The 9405-nt window shown below is 35.7% G+C and overlaps 2 protein-coding genes and 1 long non-coding RNA gene across 3 annotated transcripts; 2 read left to right on the forward strand and 1 right to left on the reverse strand.

Annotated features, from left to right (window-relative positions):
• Positions 1-61: 61 nt before the first annotated feature.
• Positions 62-3006, forward strand: ARFB1A (ADP-ribosylation factor B1A). Its single transcript, XM_022036656.2, has 5 exons — positions 62-881; positions 1151-1221; positions 1994-2113; positions 2254-2372; positions 2575-3006. The coding sequence occupies exons 1-5, from the start codon at positions 734-736 to the stop codon at positions 2666-2668; spliced, it is 552 nt and encodes a 183-aa protein (XP_021892348.1). The 5' UTR covers positions 62-733; the 3' UTR covers positions 2669-3006.
• An 804-nt stretch (positions 3007-3810) lies between these two features.
• On the reverse strand, positions 3811-5281 carry LOC110810454 (Leucine-rich repeat (LRR) family protein). Its single transcript, XM_022036652.2, has one exon. The coding sequence runs from the start codon at positions 5153-5155 to the stop codon at positions 3974-3976; it is 1182 nt and encodes a 393-aa protein (XP_021892344.2). The 5' UTR covers positions 5156-5281; the 3' UTR covers positions 3811-3973.
• A 367-nt stretch (positions 5282-5648) lies between these two features.
• LOC110810455 (uncharacterized) lies at positions 5649-9022 on the forward strand. The gene is made up of 3 exons (XR_015812906.1): positions 5649-5996; positions 7788-8175; positions 8295-9022. It is a non-coding gene; the product is annotated as an uncharacterized LOC110810455 (long non-coding RNA).
• Positions 9023-9405: the final 383 nt, after the last annotated feature.

Genomic DNA, 9405 nt, shown 5'->3' on the forward strand with positions numbered 1-9405 from the left:
TCTTTATGATAAGAATGAGTACTTTTATTTGTATCTCGATGGGTTGAGGTGATGCTCCCAGAGGACTAGGTGTTAACGCAGTAGTTATGATGCAGTATGTTATTTGTAGTGGGTGTATAACTTCTATGATTATGTCTAAAAGAATTTGTTAAGCTGGTTGCTTCTTTCTACTTTTTTGTTAAAAGGATTTGGTATATAATTATTTCATTCTGTTACATCTAAAATAAAGATATGTTAATTGCAAATTTTGCAAGTCAGACACCCTTATCCCTATAAGGAACATCCTGATCAGTGCTTAAATAAGGCATCAATACTGGTTTAGGCATATGCATAGACAGGTCAAGAGTCTAGCTTTAATAAGATTTAAATAGATACCGTTAATGGCTTTCGGTGCAAACCAACAAGCAGAATCTTGGTGATCCTCCACTAAGTTTATGTCAGATTTGAAGTTAGAAGCTACCAGAGAACAATTCAACATCATTCTTTACTTTCCCTGGAATCTATTCTCCTCTCTGCCTTTTTCATCCCAACAGCTCACTAACTTCAAACACAAGATATCTCCATTACAAACTTCATTTTATCTGAGATTTTTCTCTGTTCCTAGTTGTACATTTTCTCGTATTCTTTAACTGGTTTTCGTTGCAGAACTTCTTGGATTTCGATATCAAACCGGTTTGGTTAGCTCTCCTGTTCTTCTCCTCTGTTTCATTTTGAAGAATAAATTGCAGGCAATATGGGTGCATCTGTATCTAGACTTCCAAAGAGGTTACTTTCCAAGTGCAGAATAAGGATTTTGATGGTCGGTCTTGATTTCTCTGGAAAGACAACTGTCCTCTACAAGTTAAAGCTGGGAGACACAGTCACAACTGTGCCTACAATCGGTATCTATCTTTGAACTTATTACTTTGCCTTCTTGGTCTGGATTTTACTTTTTATGTATTTCATTTGAAATTCTATGTTGAAAATGTATTTTATGTGCTAATGTTTTTGCTTGTTAGGAAATTAGTTGACGAATAGTACTTACATAGAACCTCTTGCAATTTAAAGTAATGACCTGTGAGATAGCTGAGTTGATTCCTGCTTAGAGGTTTCGAGTTTGTAGAATTTGATCAACAGTTGACAATTTATTGTCTTCGTTTGTTATTTCCAGGTTTTAATGTAGAGACAGTGTCCTACAAAAACGTAATCGTCACGATTTGGGATGTAGGAGGCCAGCAAAAGGTACTGAAATTTATAATTATTATCTTTTGCCTCCATTGGTTATTGATCTGGTTCCAATAGAAAAAAATATAAATATACATGAAGACATGACAAAGGAATTAGAATTCACTCATTTTTTCCCTCCGAATATATACTCGATATAAGAGTTAGATTTGATAGAGTCTGCATTCTGATCCTGTAATAATGATTTTGGACAATCTAATTTCAAAAACCTAAATTGTTAATGTAAACTGAATAAGTGGAATGGAGGTCCGGCTGGGAAAAAAGAGGAAGTCAATAAAATTGGAGAACTATATATGTGGGTACCGTATAACATATTTTAGAGTCTTTTTCCCTGCAGTCACGATTTCTGGACCATGATTCCCGTTACTTCCTGAGAGGCTAAGCTTTGAAAGAGAGGAAACCACGTTATGATACTCAAAATCCATAATGAATTCAGCTTCATCTTTCCGTGAAAAAGATTAATCTGACCGAACTACGTATATTCTCTGCATATCTTATTTTTTCTTTGACCTGCTTGTTTACTTCATCATATCGCACAACTGTTCATTTGGTGATGCAGAGAGAAGTAGTGGCTGGAATACCGAATAAAAACTTCTAGTTGATATGGATTTGTTCATGTAAGTTGAAATTGGGTTTGATAATTTTTTTCAAAAAGATGTGTCTTTTCCCCGGGAGCTGAATAGTTGAAAGAGAGACCTTGATGGAGAACTGAAAAATAGACGTGTATTAGTTTTACATACGACTAACTTGTATCTCTAATACTAAACAGATTCGACCCCTGTGGAGACATTATTTCCAGAACATGCAGGGACTCATCTTTGTGGTGGACAGCAATGATAGAGATCGGATATCGGAAGCACGTAATGAATTGCATCGGATTCTGAGTGATGTTAGTAAGCTTTACTATTGAAATTAGTTTGTTTTTGTATTTGCAATTCGTAATATGAACGAAGATGAAGCATCATTGGAAGAAACGCGATGAATGTGTTTACTGTCTCTGATCCAAATCTTGATCTATTAATTTAACAGAATGAACTCGACTGCGCAAAACTGCTTGTCTTCGCCAACAAACAAGATTTTCCAGATGCCATGCCTGTCTCTGAGGTTGCTCATAAACTCGGGCTATATTCTCTCCGTCATCGTTGCTGGTAATTTGCTTTTGAACAGATAATTAATAGTTTGCTTAAATGCAACAATTTCACAACTATTGACTTATATAACAGTCTGCCCTCCCTTCTAATTGTTTGCCTGACTTTTAAGATAGATTACTTTTACATGTGTGGATCAATTCTGAATAAATTCTTAATTTGTAATTTACATTATAACAGTGTAAATCTTGTTTGATTACAGGCATATTCAGAGTGCTTCTGCTATATCTGGCCATGGACTGTACGAAGGTCTTGAATGGCTATCCAAGAATATCTCCAATAAGGCACCATACTGATACGGAGCCTTCTTTCTGCAGGAAACGCAGGCTAGACTCTCTGTCGTTCATGGCAGCCATGACTCCGACTGTGAATCTTTTTGAACACTTTTGCTCTCAAACGATGGGCATGTACATGCATATATACGTACATATATATATATATATATGGGTATATACGCGTCTGTGTGTGTGTGTATAAGTAGATGTATTTTCTAATGTCCATAACATTGTAATTTCGCTGCTGTAAATCAGTTCAGTAAGTGATTTACTAGTCTTCTTTGAATCAAAACTTTTCTGGTTGAAGATTGAGAAAGAAAAAAGGTGATTGAAGAATAAAGCTGCACGCTTTAGACCCACCTGGTAATGGCATACTTTTTTCATATACATATATATATATGTGTGTGTGTGTGTGTGTGTGTGTGTGTGTGTGTGTATGTATATGTGTATGGAACAACCTCAATGATGTTATGGTTAGCAAATAATGAATGTATGAAGCGAAATCAAAATTTTTGGACAGCTGGTTTAGAGAAGACGATCAAACTGTACACAATATTATTATTCGTACTTATCCGACGCCTACCACTGTTAGTTAGAATTAATATTTTAATATAATTTAATTATTTATTAAAAAATAAGAGAGAGTTAAAAAAATATTAATAATTAAATTGTAAAAACAAAATTATAAAAATTGTCAAATTGATTCAGACGATGACCCGTTCGGAGACCCACAATGTACAACCGTCATAATAACCAGAGTGACTGAAATTAAAGATCCACCACAAAATGTGTATGTATATATATATATATATCGATATAAATATGTATATGTATATGTATTAGAACCATATTGCCATTGATGGGTAACTCTCACCGACACATGGCCATAAAAATCTCAAACCCTTTTCACACATCAAAATTTCCAAAAAATAAAATAAAAAAAGTAAAAGTATACATATATAAACATACATATATATATATATATGTATGTATATATAGATTCTGTGTCCTCTGACACTCTACGACCGAGAACCGTCGTTTGAATTCAGCCCTTGAAATTACTAAATTACCCCTGACCATTTTAGCATATATATATATATATATTGACCATGTGTGAGTGTGTATATGTATATATAGATACATAAAATTTGTTATAATAAAAATGATAGAAAACAAACTGGAGTTCATATTTATATATTGATATATATATATACATATACAAAAATAAAAATAAACATACACCTGAATTTTCTTGCTAATTATATTATTTAAAATGACAATTATTTAGAAACAATATTTAATTAATTACTGAAAATTTTCTGACAATCAAGACCTGAGTTTTCCTCCATAAGCCTGCTTGCAAATCGAATTGGGTTTTTGGGAAGGAGAGCACATGTTAGCATTCCCTGGACATCCCTGCAGACAATTATCTCCCAAGCTACCGGCAACCTGCGAGTCACTGGCTATGAGTCTCGCCGGCGGTCTGCCTATCAGGAAGTTTCCGTCCAAGAACAGCCTCCTTAACGACTTGCTCCGGCTGTACTCCAATGGGATCCTGCCACGCAATCGGTTGTACCTCATCGATAAAGACGACAGCGAAGGGTATTCGGCGAAGGTTACAGGCGCGTAGCCGTCGATCTTGTTGTACCCCAGCTCCACCGCCACCAGGTCTCCGCCGGCGAGGCCGGGCTTGGGGATCTCGACACGTGTCAGGTTGTTATTAGCCAAATCCACTTGTTGAAGCGAGGGTAAGAGAAAGAACCATTCGCCGAGTGTTCCGGCGAACGAGTTCTCACTGAGTTCCACAACTTCCAGCTGAGTCAGCCCGTCAAATGAGTCCTTCGAGATGCACCCGGTTAAAGAATTTCCCTTCAAAGCTAATTCGAGTAAATTGTACGGAAGCTTTCTGGGAAGCGACCCGGTGAGTTTGTTGTAACTCAGATCGAGTCTCCGCAAACTCGAAAGCGAAATCATTGAGTTCGGCAAGGATCCGGATAAGGAATTGCGGGAAATATCCAGAGATTGCAGAGACTTGAAGTTAGAGATCGAGGGAGGAAGTGAGCCCGAGAATGAGTTGGATCGGAGAGTCAGAGACTGGAGTTTAACAAGAGAGGAAATGGAAGAAGGGATTTCACCGTAGAAGTTGTTATCAGCGACGTCGAGGATGGTTAGTTCCGTGAGGTGAGATACCAGTGGAGTGAGTCGGCCCGAGTAGCCGGCTGGGTCGAGGGTGAGTTGGGTGATCCGAGATGAGTCAGCAGAGCAAGCGACGCCGCAGATGAAGTGAGTCCGGCGAGGAAAGGCGCATGGGTCGGCGGCGGTGAAGTCCCATGAAGCTAGACACGACCATGTCGAAATCGAAGAAGCGTTGATGGAAGCTTTGAAGGCTTTAAGTGCCGTTATATCTGACTGTGCCGTCAGTGCTTCAGCTATCAAAAGATTCCTGGGGTTGAAGACGATGACAGAGAGATGGAGAAGAAAGAAAACGAAGAACAGAGATTGCATCATCACTGTCAGATTTTCCTGAGTTCAGCTTTGGAAAAGATGAAGGCCAAAACTTGATTTTCAATATTTTTGGAGCGATGCAGAGTGTCTACACACATATAGACACACACACACACACACACACACACAGAGATATATAGACACACAAATATATATATATATATATATGTACATACAATGTATAGTTGTAGAGCACTTGGAAAGTTGAACAGTGGCTGGTCATACACGTCAATGTTATGGGAATATCTTAATTTTATATAACAAGATAAAATTAATTATTTGAAAACGTGTATTACTATTTATATCGAATGTGTAATTATTGATGATTATACTTGAGAGGGTGAATTATACATTTTTTTTTTAAAAAATTATTAAATTATGTGGTATATTTTGGATAAATTATTAATTTAATTAATAATTAAATTATTAATTATTATTATTAAAATTTAAATTATTTTAAAAAATAAATATTAAAATAGTCGAGCACAGGACGCTAATTACATAACCTATTCTCTTCCTCGTGCTGTAGCCGCCGCCCCTTCTTCCTTCTTCTTCAGCACTCACACTGCAAGCTACTTCAAATTGGAGGTTGAAACGCTTGCATCTGATGCAAAAACTCTGAATGGAGCCTTGCCGCCAAACCACAACATTCGATCCTCTGAATGCTCATGAAATTTCCGATGGTCGAGTTCAATTCAGGAAGGTGCCGATTCCACCTCATCGGCATTCACCTCTCAAGAAGACACGGATGGATATTTACATTAATAGATGAAAATTGACACCCGTATGAATCTCCAGGCTCGGAAAGTTGAGCCGAAGACTAGATCGGACACGCCGGATGTAGGTAATTTTCAGATATGTGCAGATTTTGTTTATGCCTTTATGTTAGTTTTGGTGTTATCGATGCAACTGTTCTCTTGCGGTTGAATGAGTTATACGTTGAATCTTTCGAAGATCGAGGATGTTAAAACGCTTAGAGGCGAAGATTTATCTCGTGCTAGAGGGAGATTGTTAGGTAAAGGAGGTGAAACAAAGTTTGCGATAGAAAATGCTAGGAAGACAAGGATTGTGATTGCAGACACTAAAGATTCACATATTAGGATTGCTTGTCAATATCAAAGTTGCTTGGGATTCCCTTTGCACCCTCATTTTAGGATCCCCTGCTTTTAAGTTATATTCTAAGGTTAGAGCAGTAACTGCTAGATTAGCAGAAAGGTTGTGACGATTCTTTGTCGTTTTATCTTGCAATTTTGCAGTGGAGTAATGTTTTGTTCATAGTTTCTATTAGGTAAAATCTGCTTTGAGCAATAGAAGGAAAAAGAAAGAAAGTTGAATACAGTAATTCGAAAAACAAAAAGGGATTTGATTAGAGATGATGGAGGTCATTCAAAATTGTGAAGTTATTATGAGGGATTATTCAACGACATGATAGTAGCTTGTCGTGATCGATGAGGAAAAATGTTGTAATAACAACTGTTACCATCAAGATTTCTAGACAGAGGGAAAGGGATGTGGATGTATATATACGTATACATATATATCCACGTCAACTTTAGACTTTATATATATATGTAAAGTTACACTAGTATTTTCTCTAATGATCTCATCCAACAAAAAGTTTCAAATTTCTTTTGGGTAAATTCAATAGTAAACAAGCTTGATTTGTAAGTTAAAGTTCAATCTCATGTTCTGCAAAACTGCAAGAATTCTCTTTATGATAGAACAAAACCCTTTAACTCAATAGTGTGTTAGTAAAATTAAGTCTAGTATATTAAGCTTTTGGATGAAATAAATATTATATAATGATTAAATTCTCTTAATTATAATAAATATAAACATCTTTTCATAAAAAATCAAAATTTTAATCGTGTTTGCTCATTAATTACTAATAATATATATATATATATATATAGTGGACGGTGCCACTAATGGCCCTCATTCAAAGTATTTGAATACTTGTAGAAGACACTAATCCAAATAAAAGCATCCTTTTATTTTTACTTGAATGAAGAAGTGAAATACATATAAATATATATATATGTATGTGTGTATATATATGTAGGGAATCAAAGATCATTATTTTAGACAGGAAAGAAATTGATTGTGTGGTCAGTCAGGGATATTGGAACAGGGTTGTTAGGCAATTTTAGTAGGTAGTGGAGAAAATGGATTGAATTGCCAACTCAAGTCTTTGGTGGTATGAGCTTCATTTGCTGGCCCATTTTGCTGATATGACTTGTTTGGCAACCCAGAAAATTAACCATATGAAATCATAACCTGGGTTGTGTTTGGTTGAGTTTTTTGCCTTCAGTTTTACGTTTTAGATACACTTTTACAATTAAATGGATCACATGCAAATTACTTTTAAAGTCAAAATATATTTTTAATAATTTTAAAAGCAAAAGTTACAATACATAGTTCTTAGAAAATAACTTTATTGTTTTATTAAAATTTTAGACTTTGAAATTAAAAACATTCAACTTTACTAAATATACAATTTTTACTTTTTTAAGGTGGAAATACTTTTTATAATTATTTTTATTTAATATAAAATAACTTTTAATTAAAATAATTATTTTAACATTACCTTTAAAACTTATAACACTAAATTATAATTCTTGTATTTGAAGTGCAGTATCATTATCAAAGTGCATGTAAAATTGTTGGAAGGCGCATGGAATATCGGCTACCGTTTTACACCGTCGGATGAAGAACTACTTCAGATTCTTGCAATAAAGCTGAGAGGAGAGTACGAAATCTTGGGAGGCCATGCAGTGAAGGAGATTGATGTGTGCCAGAAGGAGCCATGGCTGGTTTTCGACAAGGACGAGTCAGAACCCTTCTATGTATTCACAAGCTTAAAGAAGAAAAATAGCAGAAGTCACGGATGGATAGAAAGTTTGCCTCCGGAACCTGGAGGATGGAGAGGTCGATCGACGGTGTAGACCAAGGCGACAAGGTTGTGGGATATAAGAAGATGCTAACTTTTGAGGAGAAGAAGAAGAAGAAGAACAGCGAGAATGGTAGGTGGATCATGCACGAATTTTCTTTCTTTCTTTCATTTCTTGAATATTGTTTTTTCTCTGTAACTGGGTGTTGGGATTTGACGGTATATTCTCTAACGTTTGTTGGTTTGAAATAGTGCTTCCTTCTAATGGTGTCAGTGGCCACAAACTATAGGAGATTACCCTAGCACTCAAACTCCAAGGTCCCTGACCTTACAGAAAGGAAGATTATATAGACGGGACTGGGGAGTTGTTCAACGCCTAATGGCGGTAACCCATTTTCCAAGATTACTTCCCTGGCTTATCTTCTTGGAAAAGGAACTGCGGGGGGGCTGGACCATACACCTATGTAACTCTAACTTATGGCCTACCTGAAAAGAGAACTCGGAAAAGACTGTAGGGTTGGGAGATACTAGAGCTTTTGGCACTCAGTCACACACAGTCGGTGTCATACATTAGGTATACACTGAGGAAGATATTGGTGGTCACAACCTGTTTCTTTCTTCCATGATCCATCATCCGAAGCTCCTCTAACCGAGCCTACTGAGTAGTTAATGTAGCTAGAAGTAGGATGAACAATGTTGAACGAAGAGAAAGATGCAACATTATCGATTTTTAGCCATTGTATTCTGCTTGGTAACTAACGAACGAATTCAGGTCTGTAATTTTTATTTTCTTCTTCCTCTTTATATGGATATAATTACAATATGTTGTATTTTCATCTCTTCATAAATGTAATTGAAATTGAACAGTAGAAGTAGTCAATAGTGTAAGGAGTTGCATAAATAGAAGACGGTTTGGTATTAGAGAAAATCATATGACTTGCCAAGAAAGAAAGAAGAAATTGGATTTCCTGCTTCTGCAATCCGCAGTGTGCTTCTCTAATCTTTGAATGTAGAAGATTATGGTGTGCTTGAATTCATGGGTATTTATGTGATTTTACTTCATACAAGTGTATTTCATTTAATTCCAAAGTTATAAACTCGTAAATGTTTAATTTTCGAAGAAACCTAATACATCTCTACATTAACCAAATTCAAAACATATGTTATCAAACAATTTCTCATAAATATATATATATTTACAAAGAATTACATACAATCTAAAGTTCAACAATAAACCAAAACATTGTTATGTTAAACTTCCGTGATCTTCGATGAAAAATGCTAAAGAGAATAGACAAGGTTGTTTTATATTGATCCAAATATCGTGCCTGTCTTATTACGTATGTCGTAAAGATTGGTTTGT

This window comes from Carica papaya, chromosome 6, assembly GCF_054855325.1.
Source record: "Carica papaya isolate Zhongbai chromosome 6, ASM5485532v1, whole genome shotgun sequence".
NCBI classification, from domain to species: Eukaryota; Viridiplantae; Streptophyta; class Magnoliopsida; order Brassicales; family Caricaceae; genus Carica; species Carica papaya.